Source organism: Dermacentor silvarum, chromosome 1 (genome assembly GCF_013339745.2).
Source record: "Dermacentor silvarum isolate Dsil-2018 chromosome 1, BIME_Dsil_1.4, whole genome shotgun sequence".
Lineage (NCBI taxonomy): Eukaryota > Metazoa > Arthropoda > Arachnida > Ixodida > Ixodidae > Dermacentor > Dermacentor silvarum.
Genome location: NC_051154.1, coordinates 145,408,368 through 145,434,800, shown reverse-complemented (window position 1 = coordinate 145,434,800; position 26,433 = coordinate 145,408,368). Strand labels below are relative to the sequence as shown.

The following is a 26,433-nucleotide window of genomic DNA, read 5'->3' as shown; positions in this document are numbered from 1 at the left end:
TGGCTGCTGAGTGCGATGTAGATTTCCAGCCGCGGTGGCCGCATTGATATGGTGGCGAAATGAAATAAAAAAAAATTATCAGTTCGGGTGAAGCACTGAAGGCGATGGCAAGGCTTAGCGTTGCGCTTGAACTCTTCGGATGATGTGCTGTGCTCAGATGTGACTATATATACGTGGATGCGACATACGCGGGTGCACCAAAATTTCTGGCACTCTTTAAAGCTTCAACACGCCGCGTACTTACTGTCTGCAATGGCATTGTTCAGGCGCCACTGCACTGCCCGTAAAAAGCGGCGCCAGTCAAATAACATCACTTCCAATGGCTTTTTTTGCACTTTTTAAAAGCCAGAACATTTACGATAAAAGACATGTGCGCCTTGAATTAAATGTATTATATGCTTTGCTTACGTGCTGCAATTGTAAAAGTTGCTGAGGAATAATTCACTCAAGAACATAGTCCTGTTTGAGCAACTTTGGCGGTTGAATAGCATAGCATCTACCTTGCCTATACGACATAGGTAAAAATATACCATGCTTATACCTAAATATATGCGGAACCTCACGGCGACGGCGAACATTCGTTTGGAGTCTCCATTTATTTATTTATGTATTAATTAATTAATTTATTTATTTATTTATTCATTTATTTCAGCATAGTGTCAACCCCAAATGGGGCTATTACAGGGGTGGGTGCACTTAAAGAAACAAGAATTCAAGATAGGAGTTATGGAATTGTAATCAGTTATACAATGCTAAGGATACAAATCGCTTTTTTTAACATGGATGGGACCAGTTGGAGCAGAAAAAACAAACAAATTTGTAAAACATCAGTTATACCATAGAAAGCATATATCACCCGTATATTATCACAAATTACGTCAGTTTGGTGGCATATATAGTTTGCTCGGCAAGCTCAACAAACTTCAGGAATGTCGGCTGCATTGCAGATCAGGTGTCTAGTGCATTCCATTCGCGCACTGCTTGGGGAAAAAGGAAAAGTCAAAAGTAATATTATTGCCAAAGAATTCCTCAAGAGAGAGAGGGTGTTTGTGGCGGGTGATTCTGGAGTGGCTTATATTGATGAAGTCTTCGGAGTTAATCCTAAATGAATTGTGCAGAAGTAAGTATAGTAACTTCAAGCGATGCAGCTGCGATCGACTAGATAAAGCGTATAAAGCCCTGTGCGAAACATAAGTTTAGTAGTTGAATCTGTGCGTCTGTACCGGTTATATAGTTACTTATAGATAAATCGCGCAGCTTTTTGCTACACACTTTCGAGTGTGGCTACATTGGTAGCTGTATAGGGAAATCATGCAATGTTATCATATTCTAATATCGGACGTGCAAGCGAAACGTAAGCCAGTAGCTTTATTCCGGGAGGCGAGTTAATTAAGGCACGTCTAAGGAAAGAAAGCTTGTTCATGGCTTTTTTTTTTTTTTTTTTGCTACATATTGAACGTGCGTTGTCCAGTTAAAGTCGGATGTGATAATCATACCCACATATCTGTATTCAGTAACATTTCGTAACCCGCCGTGGTTGCTTAGTGGCTATGGTGTTGTGCTGCGAAGCACGTGGTCACGGGATCGAATCCCGGCCAAGGCGGTCACATTTCGATTGGGGCGAAATGCGAAAACACCCGTGTACTTTTAGGTGCATGTTAAAGAACCCCAGGTGGTCCAAATTTTCCGGAGTCCCCCACTACGGCGTGCCTCATAATCAGATCGCAGTTTTGCCACGGTAAACCCCGTAATTTATTTTTTCTCAGTAACAGTTCGTAGCGCGTTGCTATTAGAACCATAAGTGAACTTTAGCGGAATTTTTTTTTTGTAACGGTCATAGAAACTGTCTTTTCTTTATAACGATCATGCTCCAATCGTGACACCACTCAAAAACATTATTTAATGCGCCGCTTAGTTTGATCTGGTCGGATCGATGCTTCATTTCATGGTAGAGCGCACGCAGTCGTCTGCAAATAATCTCAAGTGTACTTCACTTTGGTTACTTATCTCATTAATAAATCGCAAAAATAAAAGCGGTGCCAGCACAGATACTTGGGGGACGCCATAAATTACGAGAATAATGTCGGAGGTGTGTCCATCAAGTTGGACAATTTTCTAGGGGTAAGTTAAATAATTGCTGACCCATTGCGTGACAGGTCCATCACCAATTAAATGCTTAAGTTTGTAGATAATTTTCCGTCGTGACACGCGATTGAACGCTTTGGAAAAGTCAACGAAAATTATGTCAAATTGCGACTAATTGTTTATAACTTGTATGAGATCGTGTACGAATTCAAGTTGTGTTACAGTGAATACTCCATTTCTAAACCCGTGCTGGCAAGGGTGGATTAGTTTTTAGCTTCTACGTATTGAGTCAGAAACTTGACGATAATGTGCTCAAGAATTTTTCCACATGTACATGTCAGAGAGGTGGGTCGATAGATGTTCGGGCAGAGTTTGTCACCTGATTTATGCACAGGGATTACTTTGGCGATTTTCCACTCAGAGGGAATTCGACATTCGCGGATTGATTTCTCGAATAGGAGGCAAGGATATACTACAAGGCTCAGCATAACGTTTCAAAAATTATTTGGAATATCATTCGGACCGCTAATTTTCTTTTCGTCAATATTTAGGAGCAACGATAGTACTCCCGCCTCAGAAATTGTAAGGGTACCGACCAGTTTCTCGTGGTTATAATGTTGTGGGGGAGTCTGGCTAACATGGTTATTATCAACAGCAAAGACAGACTGAAAGCATTTGTTGAATGAATCTGCTTTAGCTTTGCCGTCCAGGAATGATATCAAGACACTAGACTTTTGTTTAATGTTCAAGTAACGCCAAAATTTGCTTGGTGAAGTTTTAATAGAGCTGTGTAAGGTAGTGCTGCAGAAATGTTCTTTTGCACTCCTGGTTGCATTCTTAAGTTGCGTATTTAATGAATTGAGGCGAGATCGGTAGTTAGGGACAGTACGAATTTTACTGCGCTAAGTCTTTTAATCTTCCGTTTAGTGTGAATAATTTCCCGTGTTATCCAGGGATTCTGTTTGTTGACAACTTTTTAAACTGTGGGTACGAAACTTCCAATGCAATGCATAACAATATGTTTAAAATACAGCCAGACGCTGTCAATACTTGACTGTTTATCAAGGCATAGATCGGAGAAATTCTCGTATTCATGAACGAGGTAAGTCATAATAGCATCATCAGTAGCTCTATTAAATGCAAAGACACGTTTTTCAGTACGATATGGACAAGCAAGGTTAGTTAGGGGGAACTTACACAACAATTTATATATAATTGATATCGCAATAAAAAACAAACAAAATGCTGGCGTATGGAAGTCCAAGTGGTCAAAATAACTTGGAGCGCCACATTATGGCGCCCCTCATAGCCACAGGTTGCCTTCAGACATTTATGATCCAATATCAATCAGTAAATCAATCAACAGCCTTTACGTTCATTGTTTTTTAAGTGTGTGTGGAACCGAAAACGTAACGGGGCAAATAAGGCAAGCGCCGTTATAAATATACAAAACTGCATAAAGTTGAGATGGAACATAGGTCGTCCTGATCCTGCAATCGGCGTTCAACCGACTGCACAAGACACATGATACCTGCAGGCGCTAAAGCGCCTACAGGTGGTAATTTATTACTGTGCTCATTCGGCGAAGCAGCCGGCTGTGCACAAGCAGCATACTGAACGTTGATGATCATTGCCGTGCCTATAAAATTAGGGACGTCTGTCGAGAATTCCGGCGTGGTGGCAGGGGTAAACAGGCATGACTGTCACTTCTAAAACTTTATTTGCGGGTTGCGTTGACCTTGCATTCCCTCTTTCCATTGCAGTGAGATATCGATTTCAGCTGTTTCCGTGTTTCTGAGTGCAGGATAAGAAAACCACAAACCAAAAACCAAAACCTCAAACCCGGGGTGCTAGCAATGACCAAAAGGCCGCAGTGAATTTCCTCTTTGGCACTGCGCCATCAAACTCCAGTTTTTTCCGAGTAACTATCTTGTGAAAAATGTGTAATCGTTCTGAGATGTACGTGTAAACCAGCACAATTATTTAGTCGATTAAACACAAGCCATTAATCGAATAATGTTTTACTGCGGACAACAGTTATAAGCTATCGAAGGCACAGAACGTGCCCCGTCCGTCCGTACGTTGGTCCGTTCGCTCGCAATAATTTCGAGAGATTGTAATAAATCATCAAAAGAATTTCATGGCGGTGGGGAGAATCGAACCAGCGTCTCAAAGCGAACCACTCTAATACCCGTGCCACACGGGAAAAGTAAAGTGCGCTTTGAGCGAGTGCACTTCGCGGCTAGTGTCATTCGCAGGCTGCCACACGGGAACGCTTAGTGACACTCGCTGCAGAGTGCACTCGCCGGCGAGTGTGTTCGGCGAACTCACTTCGCGGCGGCAAAGTGTGTAGCCTCGTTAGCAATGCTTAGAAGATATATACATAAAGTGATATTGAAAGAAGAGTCAGGGGTAATTTTTAATAACATTGTTTTAAATTGCTAACGTTACAAGATAATAAAATGTGCTACACCGCAAAAAAACCAAGAACAGCAAAAAAACTACTCTTGCTCTCGGGCTGTTCACGACCACGCCCGATAATGACTGCGCAGTTTGGCGAATCGAGTCGTTTTGACTGTTGCTGGTCAAGTTTCCGTTGTTGCCGGCGCTTATAAAGGTGGATTGTAAATGTTGTTTTTAGCAATAATCAACTGTTTTCGTGCACACATTTTTATATTAATAAACATATGCTTTCCCGTCTGACTCCCGGTCGCCATGGTCATCAATTTGAAAGAACACTTTCCTTTCTCGTGTAGCAGCACACCGCCAAAGTGACACTCAGCGCGCTGAAGTGCACTCGCTCAAAGTGCACTTTACTTTACCCGTGTGGCACGGGTATAATCACTACTCCCCATCCGTATTCTGCTATCAAACGTTAAAGCTCGTAAATGGGCTGAACGTGTCCGTGTCTAGCTGAGCAGATTCCTCGGGCTGCGCAGAACGAAGTGCAGTAGGAACGAAAAAGCTTCGACCCGGTAGTTGTGAGACATAAAATCTCCGGATCAGCTCTCGCTATCAGTATCGTATGCCATCACGGAAACCTCGTCATCGATTATGGAGAGCCACAGCTTGACACCGACTGACTGAGGCCGACAAGGCAAAAGCCAGAAAAAAAAAAAAGAAAAAGAAAAGAAAATCGCAGTCATTCCACTCTGTGAATGTGGGCTACCAGCGGAGCTGTTCTTCAGCAGTACGCATCTACACACGTCCTCCCCATACCAGCGCACGCAACATACAAACTGCCTATTCGGCTCTTTGCGCAGGCGCTGAAATGCAGCTGATGGCTTGTCAGCAAGCACCTGTCACACCAAATTATTGATGCGCCCTACGGCCATTAGTGCTCTCTCGGCGCAGCCAAACCGAGCAGCTGGCTAAGTCAGAAGCTGGGATAGCTGTCAAAACCGCATCACGTTCACGCTTCGCGACCTCTCGACCGTTACCAATGACCACCAAATCGTTCTCGAACCACAGTCTGACGCACACTGCACAACTGAATCCGAAATGTCTGTCCAGAAAGTCCCTCTGAAATTTCGCGTAGGCACCCCTGTGGCTGTTTGTCCAATTTAGTAACGTAGTACCTGCGTCGCTTCGCCGAATTCTCCGCTTCGCGGCACCCGTCTTCCTGTAGAGTCCGCCGCTTAAGGTGCATTCACACGGTCGGACGGAGGAGGAATTTTCGCAGCGGATGGCGTATCACGTGACGCGCGCGTCATCGAAACGTGCCGCTCTCGCCTATAGTCCGGCCTCCACCGCTCGCGGTCTGGATTGAAAATGCTCGCCGGTATTTCCAGCCGTTCGTTTGGCGGTCGTCTGACCTCAATTCAGCGTAGTCGGCGTCAAATCTGTCAGCATTGGACGGATTGGCGTGGCTAAGATGGCGTCTTGTCGGCTTGAAGCCACTTGTTTTTTTTTTTTTTTTTTTTTTGTGCAGCAGTGACCGCATGTGCTTTTGTTGTGCAGCAGGAAATGCGAGTCGTGGTTGCGCGCGCATTTCTATTTACTCAGACCGGGCAGCCTGCGTGACCTCAACATGAGTGAGGTGCATAAGAAAACGCTAAGTGACGAGGCAACCGTCATTTTTTTGGCTCTTGTTGAGGGATTCACAGCGCTATGGAATATAGAGCACGCCGAGTAAACAAACGCGCAGGTGCTAATAAACGTTGGAGTCGAGAGTTGGAGTCGAGAGTAAGCACGCGGATTCCGCTAACGGCGCTCCGGCTGTGGGAATGCGACCTAACCAGCCCCCGGAAAGTAAAGCTAGTTTCGGTTTCAAGGCATAAGCGCGCTTCTAGCGGTTGCCGAACATCCTAAGTTATTTTTCTTATTTTTTTGTGAATTTTAAATCGGGCGAAGCGCGGGAAGTGGTCGCAATCGTGCGTCCGTCGAGCTTGCCTCCGCTCACCCTTGCCACTCGCTCAGCGATATCACAAGTCATATCGCGCTTGGTCGTCTGCTTCGGTTGTCGTCCCAAGTGTGAAGATGGGAAAGATAAGACAGAGAAGCTTCATCAGGCGTGCAACGAATGGAAGACGCAGGAAAAGGTCGACCAAGCATTAGACGAGCATGGCTAAATCGGGGGCATAACATGCGTTGCGCGTCTCTGTAGTGTTCGAACACCGGGAATTCAAGTTCTGCTAAGTTCTTCAGGTTTCCTAATGACCACGGGTAAGCACAAGTATTTCACTCTATTTTTCGAGCAGGTATTCATTTTACATGAGTAAACCACTTCTGTGCAAGCCTGAGTGGACAGACATATAAGAGCAGAGTCGTTCGACTCATTCGTCATGACGGCAGCCCATCTGTTGCCGGTGAAATACTTGTAATGAATGGCTTGAGTGCGCGTTTTTGAGCAATACATTTTGTTCATTCTTTGTCGACATGCACAGCCAAGGTTAAAAAAAAAAAGAAAGAAAGACGCAGCCGTGGTGGTTAATAATTTTCGCATTGGTTTGGATCTTCTGGAATCTGTTTTCGTTCTATTATGCACAAATTTACATTGTGAATGAAAATTGCTTCTGTTGATTGTCACTTTCGCACTACGTGGAGGTCAGTTTTTTTCCAGTACCGAATGTGTGAATAAAACCAAAAGCCTTCCACTTTTACTTGTGTTGACTTTTGGCTGGCCGAAAAATCGGCTCGTTTTAGTTGATCCACTTCACAACACACGAACAAAATTAACGATTGATGGTGCCAGGAAGTTATTTTCTTCATGCTACCCCCCCACCTTATATCTGTGGACTAGTTGGAGTGTAGCCCTAAACGTAACCGCAAGTTAGGACTTTCAAAGCGACTACTTTCACGAAATGACGAAATGTAATATATTAACCGCGAATATTGGTAATTAACAACGGTTCGCCATATAAATATTCTTCATTATAATTGCTTGGCACTGGCGCGTACGAGCAATGTCCCAGTGGTTTAGAAAATGAATAGCAGCTTGCAAGGTAAACCTAAAGTCCCTATATAAGAAAAGTAGCGCCATCCTTTGATAAGCGCTGCTTCTCTCTCTCCTGTATCTCCGATTGGACGATGATAGCGCGCGCTTTTCACTTCTTTATATTTTTTTCCGCCTCAGAGCAATGTTTAAAGTCCTCTGCGCAGCCGCACTCGCCGGCGGCGGCGGCGGCGCGCGCCCGGCCTGCAAGCTTCAACGTGGACTTTCTAGGTGCGCCACCGTCGACTTGGCTTTCGCAAGCAAAAAGTAAAGAAAAAAGCAAGCGCTTTAGGAGAGGGGGCGGCGGAGGCAATAGTAGAAGCGGACCTGCAAGGGAGCACGAACACAGTCCGCTTGCATGCGAAGTGAGAAAGGAGGGCTTCAGCGGCAACCCTCCTCCTCCCGGCTGCACGCCCTCTCTCTTTACCTTCTGACCTCATCAGTGACGTCATGGAGGCATTGTTTTGTTTGTGAATTATTTCCAGTAGGATATCCGGCAGCCGCCAGTTGTGGAAGCGGCGCTGCCACCGCGCATCGGCATGGGACCGAGCGTCCCATGGGAGGTATAGGGAGATTCCGGCCCCTGACCTAACACGAACGCGCCGGACTCAAGTTATCACGTGACTGTTTGGCCCGCAGAGCAGGCGGGATTTTGCCCTCATGTGTGTATCCACCTTTACAGGCAGCCTCTCGGGCACGATTTTCTCTGCTACTCGCTGCCCTTTTCCTAGCTTTCCTCTTGCTACGCCAGGTGTCAGCACATGCATTACTGGTTTGCTCCGCCTCCTCATTGAGCGCGGCGTTATGTAGTATTGACTCAGAATAGACCTTTATCGATAGCATTTCTAGATATTAAAGGAGCCTATGACAACGTAGACAGGGAATTGTTATGGGATATTCTCAAGCACGAAGACATAGATGACGATATTGTGGAGCTGCTGAGGGAGATATATAGAGACAGCTGAGTACAAATTGTATGGGAAGGCCGAAAATGTAATGAAGTGGTGGAAGTTAACCAAGGACCGAAGCAAGGATATCCTCTGCCTCAATTGTTGTTCACGCTTTATGTTAAGGGCCTAGAAAGACAACTGGAAAACAGTGAATTAGGGTTTGATTTATCCTACATGCGTAATGAACAAATGGTGCAACAGAAGGTCCCTGGACTGATGTATGTGGATGACATAGTGCTACTAGCGGACAATGCAAGAGACTTACGGGCACTTGGGAATATCTGTGGCAACGCAGCGACAAATCTAGGCCTCAAGTTTAGCACGGAGAAATCGGAAATTATGAACTTTAATGAAGAGACGAGAAATTATGTGGTGTCAATTCAACAGCAAGTCATACCCATAGTCAAGCAATATAAGTACCTCGGCGTATACATAAACGAAGGAAAGACTTACTCAAGCACACACCAAGATAACCTGAAAATAAAGGGGAAGCGGAATGCAGCAATAATGAAACACAGAGCACTGTGGGGCCACGATAAGTATGGGGTGGTGCGGGGAGTCCGGAAAGGAGTAATGGTGCCAGCGCTAACCTTCGCAAATGCCATTCTATGCTTAAAATCAGTTATCTTGTCGGGGTTGGAAGTTAGCCAAAGATCGGCAGGCTGGTTGGCTTTGGGAACCAACGGTAAAACCACAAATGAGGCAGTGCAGGATGACATGGGTTGGACCTCTCTTGAAGCCAGAGAAGCACGATGAAAAATTAGTTTTGAAGAAAGACTCAGGAACATGGATGAAAATAAATGGGTGTTAAAGTGCACAAGTATCTGTACCTGAAAAGCGTGGCCACAGAATAGAGGAAGAGGTCAAGAAAGTTGGCATCCAAGTACAGGGTAATTGAAACTGTAAACAGACAACCAGGAGTCATGAGAAAGAACGTGAGATAAAGAGAGACAGTTAATTGGATGCAAAGAATTGAAACAAAAACTACCATGGCGATTTACAAGAATGAGAAGAAAGAAATTAGAAGGGAAAATCTGCACAATAACACCTTAGCCTTGCCTTGCTATTTGAGCCTCAAATAGCCTTGCTATTCGAGCCTGTTGCCTGCTCGAGTCTGCTCGAGCCGGTTGCCTAAGGACCAAAACATACCGGATGCTGCAGCAAAAACTCCGGAGACCACCCAGCACATCCTAATGGAATGTGAAGGAGTTCACCCAGTGAGAACCGTAGATAACGTACACATTCCAGAAGCGCTTGGGTTTAACAAGTAGACGGAAGCGTCAACCGGTCAACAGTCGAGATAAGCCAGAGACGTTGAGAGTATTGGTTAAAAAAAAAGCTGCGAAGAAATTGATACGACCGGATCTCTTTCAGTAATAGGTAGCGGTACTAGGTAGATTTAGAAGAAAAAGAACATTAACGAGATGCAAACAAAAATGCCAGATAAATACATGTATAGCATACCTGAATAAATCAAGCAGGCTGGGTGACTATTTGTCACCGCCCTGTTCCAAACGGGATGCCAGTAAATCATCATCATCATCATCATGGGTGATTGCTTAGCTTTCTTCTTGCTATGCCAGGTGTTAGCACATGCCTAACTGGTTTGCTTTGCCACCTCATAGAGGGCGCGGGAGTTTTGAGGCATGGACATTGAAAAATCTATGGGAGGGTAGACATATACAGCTCCGCTGTAAAAAAGCAGTGCGGGAACTGACGCTTGCTCTTCGAAACCGCTAGGCAGGAGATAAGTGTTATACATCAGCGGGAATAGACGCGGACCGGGATCGAAAAGGAGCCGGGAGTGAAACGCCTCGTAACCGCTGTTTACAGTAATTTAACTGAGTTAGGAGAAACAAATAGTCGAGTTTTCCAGTTTTCTTTTAATTGATGCCCAGACATACTGAACAACTCATGCCTTTTAAGAATACGTTAGAGTGGTTCCTTGCGAAGTAAGCCTTTAGAAAAGGGACTTCTGTTTCATAGCTATATGCCTGGGCATCGCGATGTAACACAGGAAAAGGAAGAGTCTGTGTTACGTCGCGCTGCGCAGACATCGCGATAAATCCGCGCCAACTTCCCCTCATTTCAGTCGTTCTTCAGGCTTCTGTTTGTAGCTGGAAAGGCTACACGCCGACAAACAAATGGCTGGGTAACTAATGAGAAAATTGCAGACCATTCTGAAAAATTCCTCATCCAGATTTCTGGTGCTTTCCGCACAGGTTACGTGGGTCACCCAGTATACAGCCATTCAGCATCTTAGTAACTGACCCTACACATTATTGACTCTCGGTATACGGAAACTGTTTGCTATTATAAGGTTGCGACGCAGTGTTACCACTCGTTACTGTCACCGCTCTAGGTGGCAGACGGCAATGCGGTAAACTTATAATAAGCGTTTTAATTAACAGCACATAAATGTGGTGTTTACTTTTTCGGAGTAAATAGGCTATAGGCGTAATTGTGGCACCTCTTGTGGGGTGGCTCCAGTTTCGCCATAAATTTTTGTGTTGTGAAGAACTGTTTAGACTTGGTGCACGCAGGTCTCGTGTTGCACACTGAATGTTCACCACTGCAGTAATAGGCAGAGTTGATTTGCGCAATGACGTATTGTCAGCAGTTAAAGATCAGTCTATGACTCATCAAAATGCGCATTTAATGAACTATTTTGATGATGCTTTTTTGCATTTAGTGTTCTTATTTCCCCCCAAACACCATACAAAAACTTCTTGCCTTCTTTCAATCACGATCATAGACAGAAATATTTTGAAAATTTGCTTCTTCTCAATTGCACTCTTGATGTAGACGCACCATATATAAATCGCATACCTTATGCTTAGCGATGGCAGGGATGAGCACATCTGGATCTGGGCAGCCTGAGACGACCAGAGTGTCTCCTCGACTGAAGACGCTGTTCAACATGAGTATCCCTGACGCGTGACTGAAAGGAGCCGTTCCAATGTGACGAGCTGGACGAGGGCTTTTCGGGCCTGCTCTGCTTGGAACGAGTAAACATAAAAAACAAAAACGCGGTTTGCTATTAAGAAGTGCTGTTACACCGTCTGTGCTAGTTTCACGATGAATGTATGCCGCCACTGTTAGCAAGAAGGGTGAGCTCACTCTATTCGGTCCATGCTACGCGGGCCATATATGACGGTTTACGCGCACACACACACACACCACACACACACGCACGCACACACGCACCACGCACGCACGCACGCACGCACGCACGCACGCACGCACACACACACACACACACACACACACACACACACACACACACACACACACACACACACACACACACACACACACACACACACACACACACACACACACACACACACACACACACACACACACACACACACACACACACACACACACACACACACACACACACACACACACACACACACACACACACACACACACACACACACACACACACACACACACACACACACACACACACACACACACACACACACACACACACACACACACACACACACACACACACACACACACACACACACACACACACACACACACACACACACACACACACCACACACACACACACACACTGTTCCGTCCATCACCAGTAGAGTAAAGGCAGACATCATGGTACTTACCCTGCCGACATGTATTGAGCGACAACGTTCCTGTGCGAGATCATGACTCCCTTGGGCTTGCCTGTGGTGCCACTCGAATACAGGACGAACAGCAAGCTGCCGGGGTCCGCAGCTGCCGGCGGCGCCTGGCGCTCCGACAGCGGTGTCTTCCGCAGCGACGCGAACGGATGCGCCCCGGCGTGGCTGCCGAACACCACCAGCGCCTGCGGTGTTGGGTCGAAGGCACAGCGTTATTCCGCGGGGGCTCTGTGGCTATGGCGTTGCGCTGCTGAGCATGAGTTCGCTTCGATGCCTGGCAGTAGCGGCCTCATTCCAACGGGAGGAGATTGCAATAAACGTTTGTTACCATGCTTTGGATGAGGATTAAAGGAGCCCGAGTGGTCAAAATTATCCCGGAGCCCTCCGCTATAAGGCGTCCTTCATAACCCACTGTGCAGTTTCACTACGTCAAAATCCCCAATTTCTAAAGCGATGCTTTCTTTGCGAACCCTCCCGGACTTTCCTGACCATGACTGCTGCCTTGCCGATTAGCTCATACTTAAAACAGAAAAATTACGTGCTAATGGTGGAATTGAACCTCGGTCCCCCAACACAGCAGCCCAATGCTCTAACCATTAGGCCACAATCGCTTTTTATTTTTTTTTGCTTATATGGTATTTATCGCATCATGCATAATACTATATGTCAGAAACGTGCAAGCACTACCCAACACATCACGTCTTAATGGCTCCGAAGGGACCTATAAGTCTCGATGTGCACACCATTCACCACAGAAAAACTACTAGTTTCGCACTTGGAGTGGCAACGACAGGCACCTCATCAAGGGTTGTTCCAATTCTGCTTGTTTGTTAATATAAATAAAATCCCACCCCTTATGTAATGCCCAAAAAGGGGCCTTTAAGGAATAAAATTGAACTGAATTCGGCTGAATCTCTGTTAGGTCATACATGTCTTTCGAGTGACCAACCAGTTGAGCATATTGAAATTTCGACGAAACAATGGGCTCAGCGTTTCGGTGTAACATGCATGCCTTCCATTAGCTATGCAGTCCAATTAGGAAAAACATATCAAATGGCAAAGTCTTCTTGTGAGGTGCAATCAACTACCGGATGGTTACGCAGATTCCAAATAAAAACCTTTCTTAAGAGTCCTTTGAAGTACACCTCAAAACAATATTGTACCTTTAAACTTATGAAGCAGTGCTCTATAGTTTCAGGTACATCACAAAGGTGACTAATCACAGTAGATACAAAAATGCTTTTTATACAGCCACGTTTTCACAGGTAGCGTTTCACTGTGTAACTTAAAGAAAACATTGTTTTTGCACATGGGGACAAAGGCATCTTGCGGACTCGCTAAAGTACGTCAAGCCCTGACAAACCAGAGAATGTAGAACGGTAAAGGGAAGGTGGGAAAATCATTGATATTACATTTTTGTACAGTAGTTTTCTCGATACTGTGTAGAGATATTCAGTAGAAAACCGAACCATGAGGACATACACAGCGAAATATACTTCATACATAAGACCCCACAAACAAGGACGCTCAGAATATTGAGATAAAACAACCAGGTTGGGTAAAGCATTGATTACATTAACTTGCAGAAATGATCGCAATCTTTGGTGTATAATATCACACACAAAAAAAAAGAAACGACAATCTGTCGCACAAATAGACGCACCAGACCTAGTTCGCCAGCACATACATGTCTAATGATATTGGGCCGAATCCACAAAGCTTTTTCTTCGTAAGTTCTGCTTGCCATTGGCCAGCCGCCTTCGCTAATGATATGTCCAACACCACGATTGGCAGACGCCTGCTCCTACGAACAGTTTTAGCGTAAGAACGTTTTTGTGAATCCGGCCCATTATCTCGCCTCATAGGCTCATAGGTAGAACACCATACAAAAGCGAATATTCTGTGAAAATGTTGAATGTAAGCCCTAGCACAATGAAGAATCTGCAGTATGTAAACAATTTTTTGTAACTAGGAACAAGTTACAAGTCACCACCTTACCAAATATAGAAAGGCAGTGTGGAGTAAAAGTATCCGCATGGCGATGGAGTGTCGGTACACGTTCTCGCCAATAATGCGCACCAAGCTTACATGCACCAAAAGGAACACCAAGGTATTTAGGTAGTTCGCGTGTCCATTCTATACAGCACAGTGAGCACCCCGGTGTCATCATCATCATCAGCCTATATTTAAGTCCAGTGCAGGACGAAGGCCTCTCCCTGCGATCTCGAATTACCCCTGTCTTGTGCTAGCGTATTCCAACTTGCGCCTGTGAATTTCCTAACTTCATCCTCCCATCTGGTTTTCTACCGTCCTCGACTGCGCTTCCCTTCTCTTGGTATCCATTCTGTAACCCTAATTGTCCACCGGTTATCCATCCTACGCATTACATGGCCTGGCCAGCTCCATTTCTTCCGCTTAATGTCAACTAGAATATCGTCTATCCCCGTTTGTTCTCTGATCCACACCGCTCTCTTCCTGTCTCTCAACGTTACTCCTAAGATTTTTCGTTCCATCGCTCTTTGTGTGGTCCTTAACTTATTCTCGAGCTTCTTTGTTAACCCCCAAGTTTCTGCCCCATATGTTAACACCGGTAGAATGATATGATTGTACACTTTTCTTTTCAACGACAGTGGTAAGCTCCCAGCCAGGATTTGGCAATGCCGGCCGTATGCACTCCAACCCAATTTTATTCTTCTGCAAATTTCTTTCTCATGGTCAGGGTCTCCTGTGAGTAATTGACCTAGAGAGCACCCCGGTGTACACCCCCATAAACCTAACCAAAGACCTGAGCTCTTTGACCAGTTTTTCCGGGAACCAGAAGCCATAGCAAAATTTTCAGTCAATGATACAACTTTGTCAATCCTCGGATGGTCTGCGCAGAAAATGGTCAGATCCTCTGCGTAGGCCAATACTTTGAGTTCGTTGTCAAAAATATTAAAAGCGTGAATGTTACTGCACTTTAGAATGCTTATGCACAGTGGCTCTAAATAAAGGGCAAATAGCGGTGGCGATAACGGAAAACCTGTTTTACAGAGGAAAGAATAGGCACATGTTTGACAGATTACCATTACCATACGGGTAGAATAGTTAGTGTAACACATGCAAACACCTTTGTAAACAATGGAGCCAACATTAACGGATTATAAATGTTTAAAAAGGAAGGCGTGGTTCACTCGATCAAATGTTTTTTTTCTAAATCAATCTGAAGCTGTGCAATGTGGCCGCAGTGGGACGAACAATACGGAACAGGTTTCCGGACTAGGTATAAGTTTGTTTGTATGGAACGGCCTTTCAATCTCCTTGTTTGGTGATGTCCAATAAGTAATGGCATTGCATACTGGATTAATTAGATCAGACTTGCATACACTTTGTAGTCTACATTCGTCAGTGTAATGGGTCTATAGCATTCTACAGACCATAACACTTCGTAGTCACTACTTTTAGGGAATACGATAATATGAGTTTGGTACATGATCGTGGTAGGCAATCTTGATCAAAACTAGAAGTAAAAACTTTAAGTAAAACAACGCCTAATATATACTTAAGGGCTTCATAAAATTTTCTATCAGCACCTCGTGTTTTATAAAGCGGCAACTGATCATTGACAAGTTATATTTCTTGCGGGGTAAATGGTCCACTAATAATAGAACCATCAGCCTCTGAGAGAGGATTTACTAGGGACATGAAATGTGACATAACATCAGAATTTGTTGTGTGAGTAGAGCTGAACAGCAATGTATAATATCTTTGAAATTCTATGATAATACCTTCCGTGTTTGTGACAAGCGCTTCATTAGAATATCGTTACTAAAAGGCTACCTCAAGAAGTTGCATGTCGACGCTCATCAAGTATCGCCTGGTGCGTTGATTCTTCAGAGTGCAAGGCACGGGTTGTGCTTGAGCGAATATGAGCGTCTCGGTAGCGTTCAATATCGGGCTTATGAAATTGGTGTTTAATAAGGGTTGTTGGTTGTTAGAACGTTTATTAAAATAATCATAAAAAGTTTCAGCCCCCAAGAAGTGAATCCATAAGGAAGGGGGGAGGGGTAAAGGAGGAGTGATTTTATTTATATATACACCGGGAGTTTCAGATTCCAGCTCATGAAGGTTATATAAAGACTTCTGCGCAACATATTCCCACTTTTTGTAAAATGACCTAGAAGAGCTAATTTCGATTGCTATGTTCGAATTCCCAGTGTGCTAGTGTGGCCTATTAGTTAAACTAGGCCCCAGCGCCTGCACGTCCTTGCGTACGCAAGTCAGACACTGACGAAAGCGGAAGGAAACTACACCATCACAAAATTGGAATGCCTGACAGCATTCTTCGTCATCCACAAGTTTCGGCCGTATCTGTACGGTCACCATAACACGATAAGAACGGAACCCACCTTGGTGGCCTAGTGGCAAATGACGTTTCGCTGCTACGCCCAAAGGTGCGGGATCAAATCCCGGCCTCGGCGGCCGCCTTTTCATGGGGGTGATATGCAAAAATGCCTATGTACCGGGAATTGGGTGCGCGTTAAAGAACCCAGGGTCAAAATTAATCCGGAGTCCCCCACTACGGCGTGCCTCATAATCATTCCCGTAAAACCCCTGACTTTAATTAAAATGACACGTACAAGGCGTTGAGATAAAGTTTATCTATCTCTCTTCACGTTTCTCAGTCTAATGAAGTTATTTATAATCTGGGGTTTTATGCACTAGCGATTACGAGGCACACCGTAATGGGGGACTCCGGATTAATTTTAACGTGAAGCATTATTTGCCTCATTCCAGGCCCTTTGCGGTAGGTAGGTTCCTGTCTCGACTCGTTTCGGGCCTCTTTAAATGCGTGACCATTGGTGGAATCGAGCCTCTGTTTTCCTGCACAGAAGCCCAATGCTCTAACGATTAGGCCACGATTTTCTTTTCTTTAATGGCTGATTTGCGTTACCTCGCATAGCGGAAAACAACCCAAATAATTTTTAACAGGGTGAAACAACGTCTGCCTGACACAGGCGGACCTATGGGACTAACATTTTTATGTACATAAGTAGTTCTACTTTCTGGAGCCAGTCAAGTACTGGGCTCCTTTGCTTGTTAATTCGATGAACATAATAATGATTTCTCTTGAATGATCGTAGACAGAAAAAATATGTACACTAGCATCTTAAATGGCCAGGCCTTCTCACCCCATGTTTCAAAGCCCCACCAACACAATAATAATGAAGGGTGCATCATGATCATGCTTCACTGCCAGAAATATAATTCCGTAAGAATGTAAGAGCGGATCTTTCTTTAGTGTTTCTTGCATAATTTTTCAAAAGAACCCATCTTCCCAGCAGTCTAAGAAGACATGCTCTGTTGATTTTGGCTTAACATATATAAAACAGTGGTTTCCTCAACGAATAAATAGACCCCTCTCCTGAAGTCATGCTTTAACTTCTAATACGCCCTTATGAAATTTGAAGAAATAGCACTTGGCGCCTAATGGTATGTTCATTCGTTTTACTATTTTCAAAACATCTTGTCCTGGCCCTGTTGGGTAATTACTTTTGTAGAATGGTACTGAGATAAAAATGCCGCCAATGCCTTTGTAAACCGTTTTCCCGGTAATACCACTTAAATATTCGCTCGAAAATATAGCCTGCAATATATTTGGGTAAGCAACAACTTCCCTCATATACTTGTAAATATCGCTCGTCATGTATTCGCACGATAGCACAATGCAGTAGAACTTCGATGGCAGATAAGCTTCGTGGGTCAGGTTAGGCCACGATCGCACGCATACTTCTTTAGTGCCAAAGCTATATTGAGGCATTTGGTGCATGCAGTCACGTGCCAGTTTCTCGCATTCTTCCCTCGTGGTAGCTAGCGCTTTGAGACGCTGTGTTTGACTGGTCTATTGGAACGGTGTATATGACGCACATGATCGCGTCATATACACCATCATTCTCGCCTTACACAAACAGGTTGGTCTACCTTGTAACGCTTTGCGGAATCACAAACGATGCTGGATAGCCAGCTACTTGCAAAATGCTTCGCATATAACATCGATTCCCACAGTATTTAGGATCCGAATAATTTTTTACCACCTTCGGTTCTTTAGCACACACCCAATGCACGGTACATGAGCATTTTTTTTTTTTTTCATTCCGCTCCCATCGGAATGCGGCCGCCGCAGCCGGGATCGAACCCGTCACCTCGTGCTCAGCAGCGCAACGCCATCTGAACGACCGCAGCGAGTCTCTCAGACTTTTGGAAGGAATATTCTAATAAAAGTGCAGAGCAACCTAAAGAGAAACCGTGGTTGCCCGAATGTAGCATGTGGGAAGAAAGCATGACGCACGATAGCTCAGCGATTTTGGTTCGGCGTACATGCTGAGCCCGTGCACGGTGCCATTTACGTGTTCCCTCAGTGAACACAATTCTGCAGGCTTGGGCTGTTGTGAAACTCCGTAACCGGCCCCGGCTTGACTCGGGCTATTCGACTATCCTTTGTCTCAGGTATGGGGGTCACCCTATCCCAGGTTTGAAGATACGGTGAAGACATGCTCCGTATGGGTGAGCTACGTATAGAACACGACATCAGCTAAACAGCGACACACTGTTTGTGTCACTGTTTAGCTGTTTGTGTCACTAGGCATTTGTGGTGGGCGCCACGAATGTCTAGTGAAAGGGATACTCAACGTAAAACTGGAAGTGTTATCCTCCGGGTAATAACGGCATAGCTACCACTGTCACGCTGTAGGCAAAACTGTGAACTTCCCCCCTTCAGTACAGGAGACTTACGCGTGCTAGGACCACGAAAGAACAATAGCAGAGTCTCCTTCGGCAGGTATACCACGCGAGTCTTTTTGTGCTAGTTGGGGGAAGGGCATGTCACAGATGCATTGGTTGTTTCATGTGATGCAAGGTGTTTTCTACGGGTTCTTCGAAAATACATCTTATTGCATATACTCTCCGCAATTTCGCAGAAGTGTTCTGAAAACATGGCGAAAACCCCCTTGTGCGAGGCATGGCACTCACACAATGCGCAGCGCCATGTTATCCTGCATAAATGAGCAAGCTACAAATGGAAAGAAATTCCTGCTTTCCGCATCCATTAACATTAATATTGAAAAACGGCGCCTGGTTAATGGTGCCGCATTTGAACGCCTGATGATGAAAAAGAAAACGCTGGAGCAGATCGCAGCTGTTCATAAGAAACAATCACACGGGAGTGGTAACGAAAAACTCTAGCGAAGGCAACGAAATTGGGTACTGGGAGCATCATTGTATCTAAATGAAACTGCTACGAAAGGGAAACAAAATGTACAGCGACGTGCGCCGAGGTTTGGAGATTAAGAGTTCAGCTGTTGCTCGGAAAAGCTTCTGGGTCCATTTGAGCACCTTCAGATGGTGACGAATTTCTTCGCTGAAGCTGAATTTCGATTTATCATTCGTTTTTCTAATGAAACCACACCACCCCAAAGCTGTGACTACTAAGGAAGACGTCAGTACCATTAGGATAGGAATTTGTGAAGTTGATTAAGAGCACGTTATGTTTCTTTTCCTCGCTTGCATGATGTTCTTGTTGCTATGTAGATCAAGCCGATTTTCCCCCCCGCTATGAGGAACACGTGCCAGCGATGAATCAGAGCACAAAGTTTGTATGTAATATCTTCTAAAGATAATACATCTGGCCCAATGCTAATGAATAGATTGATGTCACATTGATATATCAGTCATGTATGGGAGATCCAATCACGTGCTGAAGTATCAGAATTATCAGGTGCGTGTTTACGCAATGTATTCTTTTGTTTGTTTTAGTGCATCACATCTTTTCATGGTTCCTAATGAACATTTTCCCCTAGAGTGCGCTTATCGAGTATGGGGGAGTCGGCAGACGAAAAATTGCTGTGAAAAAATGTATGCATTTTCCAAGTTTCACTGCGCTGGTCACGCGTAGTCTCTTTTTTAAAATGTACATCTTTTCCCGCGCTGTATTCTTTTAGTACTACCAACTCCTTCGTCCCATGAAAGAGTGAGAAGTCTTATTATCATCCTACGTTCAAAACTGAAGCAACTACCGCCGTGGTATCGTTCAAGTCATGTTGCTAAAACAGTAGTGGTGTAATGCAGTCATATGAATTTCAGAACTAGTGGGACCAGGCCACTCTTACGCCAGCTTTCACAACGACAAGGTCGTTTATATCTAGGCTCGCAAATTACAACCCATATGAATCAGGGTATTGATTCCCTACGCTTGCATTTGAACAAGCGCAACGCAGCTGCCGAGAAAAGCTGATTATATATTATTGCTGATATTTTTTGTAACATTTATTTACTCGCCGACTAAGCATAGCTTTGAGCAAGTGCACCAGTTCTCGAGAAATAAAAGCTCTCCAATCAAGTTCTCTTTATTGAAAGACATTTGTTTCACGAGACTCGTGATGATTATTGGCGAGAGACAGTTGTTTGTTAATTTTAATAACGGTGCCAAGCACCATGCTAAAATAAAAACAGCTCCCCATTGTACTTGGTTCTGTAATACTGCTAATGTGAGCACGTGCACGAAAATACCGATGGAAAACGTCACCTTACAGTCTATGCGAATTAAGAGGCGTTGAAGCTCTCGTCATCTGAAGTATCCCGTATCCAGGTGGCCACAAACGGAGCTTCGTCAAATGCTGATAACTGCAATATGTAATTGAAACATAGGCGCCGACTACGGGGGGGGGGGGGGGGCTCTGGGGCTCGCCCCCCCCCCCCCCCACCCGGAGATCCGTAGCCTACACCCCCGTAGCCCACCCGCCCCCCCCCCCCCCCCGCCCCCAAAATGTCATTACCGGAGTTCTGTTACCCACTTAATTTGAGGATTCTCTTGCGTTGCCTCCACATTTTCACGTTTGTTGTGGCTCAAAGCTTACGGCACTATTTTTGGCGCGGACGTGCACGGCTTTTAATTTATACTTTCGCTTTATTTCGGCAAATCCCGACAATAGGAGGACAAGCGCATTAGAAGCACCAGCTACCTCGTCCGTGTTTCCTCACTTTCAATTTTTTTTAATTTGCACTGAGAACACCACGTACAGACACAATATATTTAAATATATACAAAGGACAAAGTTTATTATATTTTTTAAAGAGAAGGAGGTAGTCAACTAAATGAACAGCCTATACCTAGAGAATGAATATGTTGATGTATGTTCACCTCACTTCAAATTACTTTGCGTGCTTTTTTGACCCCGAAAAAAACCTGCAGACTTCAGTGCCTTCTATCAACGGCGTGTGAAAAGCACGTGAGTGATATGTGTCTAAATATTGATTCTCTTTCCAGTAGGCAATGCTAAGTTGCTAACGACAGGCGACAAAACAAAAAAAAGGGGGGGGGGGGAAAACGCTCTTCTAATTATTTACAACATTTACGCATTAGGGATGGAAACATCGCCTCTTGCATGCAGAAGCCATAAATACGGGGTGTTTCAGGAAACACTTTCAAGAAATTTTTAAAGGTTGCCTGTGGCAGATAGCACAATTCTAGTTCATGAGCTGGACTACTCGAAGAGGTGGACATTACATGCACAAAAAATTGAAATGCATAATCGACTAATTAAAAAAATCACCAATTAGGTTTTTAACATATTAACTTATGGCCCGTGTTGCAATTTACAAATTATAGCCGTGGAATTCGCAAGGCGGATGCACTAGGAACTAATTCTCAGGATGGCACCAGTTTCGAGATAATTTCGGAACATTTCGGAGAAATGCATCGGCGTTTCAGTTACTTTTGCGTTTACCCGCCGTGGTTGTTTAGTGGCTATGGTGTTGGACTGCTAAGCATGAGGTCGCGGCATCAAATCACGGCCACGGCGGCTACATTTCGAAGGGGCGAAATGCTAGACCACCCGTATACTTAGATTTAGGTGCACGTTAAAGAACCCCAGGTGGTATAAATTATTCCAGAGTCCTCCACTACGGCGTGCCTCATAATCAGATCGTGGTTTTGATACGTAAAATCCCATAATTTGTTCTTTTCATACTTTTGTGCTTTGATGCATAAAACGACGTTTTGTTGAGAAAGTGACTGGCACGCCAATCTATTTCTCCACGAAGTTAGAGAAATAATATCTCGACACTGGTGTCCATCGGGTCCGCGACGCAGCAGAGAGGCTGCCTTCTTGTACCGACGTGGGAGCGGCCCGCTACGTGCTGACGCGCGTTCCGAGGGACCGTAATAAAGTTTTATTATACCATACCATACTGGTGTCAGCCAGAGATTTCGTTCAAAGTGGATCCGCACTCTACGGCTAGAATTTGTAAATTGCAATATAGGCCATAAGGTAATTAGCTAAAAACTTAATTGGTTAATTTTTGTTAATTAGTCGATTATGTATTTCAATTTATTGTGCAAGTAAGCCCGCCTCTTCGAGTAGACGAGCTCATGAACTAGAATTGTACTATCTGCCTCAGGCCACCTTTAAAATTATGGAAACTGTTCGCTGAAATACCTTGTATATAAAATTCACTCAGTAACCGAAATGATGCCAAGCCGGATTCACTCAAAATCAGTATAAATAGAAGTCTAGAAGTCATGCGCAACAGCCCTTATACTCGAACTCAAAGTAAAAAAAAAAAAAAGAGCATAGTTTGGCCGGGAAGGCGAAGCAGTATTAGTGATAGCGAAGTAGAAGACAATTACACGAAGGAAGATTCTTACCGTGTGAAACCGTGTAAGGATCGCACCCGTGTAAAGGCCTCACCCATAACTTGACAGCCAATATAAAAAAAAGACATCCAACCGAGAAGCAATCGCGTTCCGTGCGCTTATTCTGATCAGGCTCAACAGCGAATTGTCGCGCGCAGCATAATTTCGCGCGTCGCTACTGGATGTCGAGAGGAGGCGATCGCGGAAGTTTACGGTGGATTTCATACTCGTAGTTGGAAAAAGGAGGTCAAATGACCCGGTTCCATGAAAGGCTCGTCAAAATCGTGACAGAAAAGTGTGGCCCTTAAACGAGTCTACACGTTAGTTTTAGTGGCTAATAAATTGTAGTAAACATTCACCTAAAATTAAAATAGTAAGCATAGTAGACATAGTAAGCACGGACCATGTAAACCTGTAAATACCTCACTGGATGACCTCGAGCAATCGCTTTCACAACGCAAGCATTGTGAAGAACGCCGGCAGCGGAGGCGAATGGTTCGTACAGCCGCGCGATTCACCGCAACTCTGAAAATTAGATTCATCATCATTATCTGCCTATTTTTATATCCACTACTGACGGACTCTGTGAGTAATCTGCGATGACCTCTGTTTCTTAACTCTGCAACACTAGCGGCGCAGAAAGACAGCCCGGCAAGGAAGACAGTGCGCATGAAGTTAGCAGCCATCCCTGGTCGCCCTTTATCATTGCACCCACCATTGATTACCAACAATTAGATATGGCACGCGGGCCCCATAAGCGTCAGCCGCGCATTCACAGTTACGGCAGGGATAGAGGAGAAGACGCGTTCTCTCCTTCCAATTCGCGTGTGATTACGTGACCTACAACTAACCCGAATATTGAACGCGTGGGAAATAATGCCCATCAAGCCACCATCCTTTCCGGCTCACTGTAAGGTGCTTTTTCCTGCACCCACAGGGTATGGGTCGCTCATGTATATGGCTTTTGGATTTAATGCGGAACATCACGGCGACGACAACCGCGGCAATTTGCCTGAATTGTCGATATAATTGCTTTCGCCATAAAGCTAGACAGAGAAAATTGTTAGCAGAGCGTATATAGGTCGGGCCCCAGCCCTCCCCGGAAAAAATGAAAACTTTCCGCCTATGAATTGAAATGCCACAAACGGGAACTACACAGGAATGTGACGCACCTTGATGGACGGGATCTCCTTCTGAGCAGCGACAACCTTGTCCACATTGTCTTCGTCACAAAACACAACGCTGGGGCTGGAATCTTGGAACTGGTAGCAGCACTCGCCTACGAGAAGAAGACAAAACACGTGATCTTGCACTGGTGGCTTTACGATGCGTGAACACAGGCCTGTGTGAGTTTCACACGTCCAGCGTGGCGTTCGAAATTTTATCGAGATGTCACGCGTGTTGGTCCCTCCATTCGGCATCTCCCTTACTTTCCTCACTCTCGTCCAATTCAGCAACGCAGCAGGAAAGATGAAATAGGGGAATAGCACAATTCCTCACCAATGACTGGATAGAATTATAGAACTTAAAACAGACGCGACTTTGGCTTGGTGACTTTAAATCAGGACATAAGCCGAAGAGCAGACAAGGACAGGCGCCTTCTCCTTGTCTGCTCTTCGTTTTATGTCTTTGCCCAAGGTCGCGCTGTTCCATTTTGAATCACGCAGAATCAACTGTATCAATAGTTGACACTAAAACAGACAACTTCTTTAAGTTCTAGCTCACTGCTATTCGTTGGACGTAAAGGTGCATGCAGAACGTGCGCATATAAATCAATTTGTGAAAGGAAGGGCTGGATGCCTCAGGGCTTGTGCCATGCAGTCCCTCCTCGTGTTAGTCAGGCCACACTGGCGTTTCCTGCCGCTGGTGTAATGAACGTGTTCGCATTTTACGATGGTCAGTGAGTGACAGAGTCAACCCGCCTGTTTTCACTGATAACCCAGAGGAATCCTTTGAACATGCACAAAAGCGACAACATTGTAAGATGCATTTAAAGCCTTATACGGTGACCTTTTAGGCAGGCAAGACAGAAAACCTATAGAAAGTAATATGTAGAAATAAGGCCGCATCGTAAATGCTGAAACACATTCACGCATAAAAATCGTATTTCAAGATCAGGATTTTGGCTCATGCTGTGGCCTCCGAAATCACTCGCGCACTGCGATATGATGAGAGCCATGCATACTCGCTTGTTGTGACCATCACATGCCGCATGAAAAGTCATCATTTCCCCCTCACTGCTCTCCGTACTATTTGAAATAGAAAGGCAGGCACGTGTACCTGAGCCCATATTTCTACCTATCCGGAACAGAATTCCCAGAGAGAGCTGGAGTGTTGCTTTGCGCCAACGAAACGTGAAATATATTGCGTGGTTTTTAACCTCAGACATTATATTATCTAAAACTCCTAGAAATGTATAGATGCATTTTACCAGGGCACCGCCATCAACGACTGAAAAAAGTGAAGCGGTGCATTTTTGAAAAGTTGCACACAGCTGCAATCGTGCTGTAGAAATACGCATCTGGAAGCCGCCGCATTTAAATTGTACGGGTGAAAATTTGCCGCATAAATCAGAAGCCGGTGATGTACATAAAATCATTAGCATAAGTGACTATTGGCATTCCACGTGAAGCTAATATTTTTATTCCCCACCGCGGTGTAGTGGCGCGGTGCAGAGCGGTGAACGACCCGGAGATGCGCTGGGAAGTATTGGGACTTACTTCACGTGAACTGAAAGCCTGGGGTCGGCAAAAGGTAAAAAATATTGGAAACCGATGATATTAGCCTTACTATTTGCAGGTGTCGCAAATCCAGAGTGCATGACGGGAAAATAAAAGGGAAAAATAAAAATAAAAGCAGCAATAATAAAAGAAGAATTACGCCGACATGCTCTCGGAAAAGAGACAGGTAACAACACCATTTCCGGTCATCACTGAATGTAGGCAGGATATGAATGGATGAAATCGCCCTCGCGGCGAATTGTGAGTGATGGAGGTAGCTCGTGTAAGTCTGTGCATCCATAAACAATCTGAATCGTACTTTTTTATTAGAAACCGTAAAACTCGTTTTCTCGTTTTCACTCGTGACCCCCCCCTATGACAACAAAGACAAAAAAAAAAACAGCGAACAATTCCCTCTTGAAGAACAGCGCCATGTTTTATCGCTTTCACCTCGTATCCCTGTTGCCTAGCACTGGTGTCGCATCAAGTGAAACCAACAATCCGAACGCAATGTGTTAGCAACCTCCCATAAAGAAACACGCTCAGAACGCACGATGTGAGATCGCGTTAGTAATGCTGAAAACAAAATGTCACCTACTGCTCAGTTAAACATGGCGATGATCTCGCAAAGTGCTGCATTTGTACGATAACAGAAAATAGTAAGATACAGCGAAGGAAAAAGAAGCAAACAACAAGGACGAATAAGACGGAGGAAAGAGCCAATTTTGTGCTCTTATTTGTCGACCTCTGTGCAGGCGTTTGTGCGGCACTGCAGTGTCAGCGCTTGTTAATTTTGTGCTTGCCTTCCTCTTTACGTCCATTATTTCTATCTTCTGCTACTATCCCCTCCTTCCTAAAGAGTTGGCAGTCGTCGTGTCCCTTGCGGTGGCATGCAGTTGGCAGCCTGCTCCCTGGC

The 26,433-nt window shown here is 44.7% G+C and overlaps 1 protein-coding gene across 1 annotated transcript in view; it reads right to left on the bottom strand.

The window, feature by feature from the left end:
- Positions 1-26,433, bottom strand: part of LOC119436200 (luciferin 4-monooxygenase) — a 70,374-nt gene that overhangs the window by 32,265 nt on the left and 11,676 nt on the right. The window contains exons 4-6 of the mRNA XM_037702982.2: positions 23,970-24,076; positions 12,111-12,313; positions 11,299-11,464 (exon numbers count right to left, since the gene is read on the bottom strand). Coding sequence (XP_037558910.1) covers positions 11,299-11,464; positions 12,111-12,313; positions 23,970-24,076 — 476 coding nt within the window. The remainder of the gene's footprint in view (positions 1-11,298; positions 11,465-12,110; positions 12,314-23,969; positions 24,077-26,433) is intronic.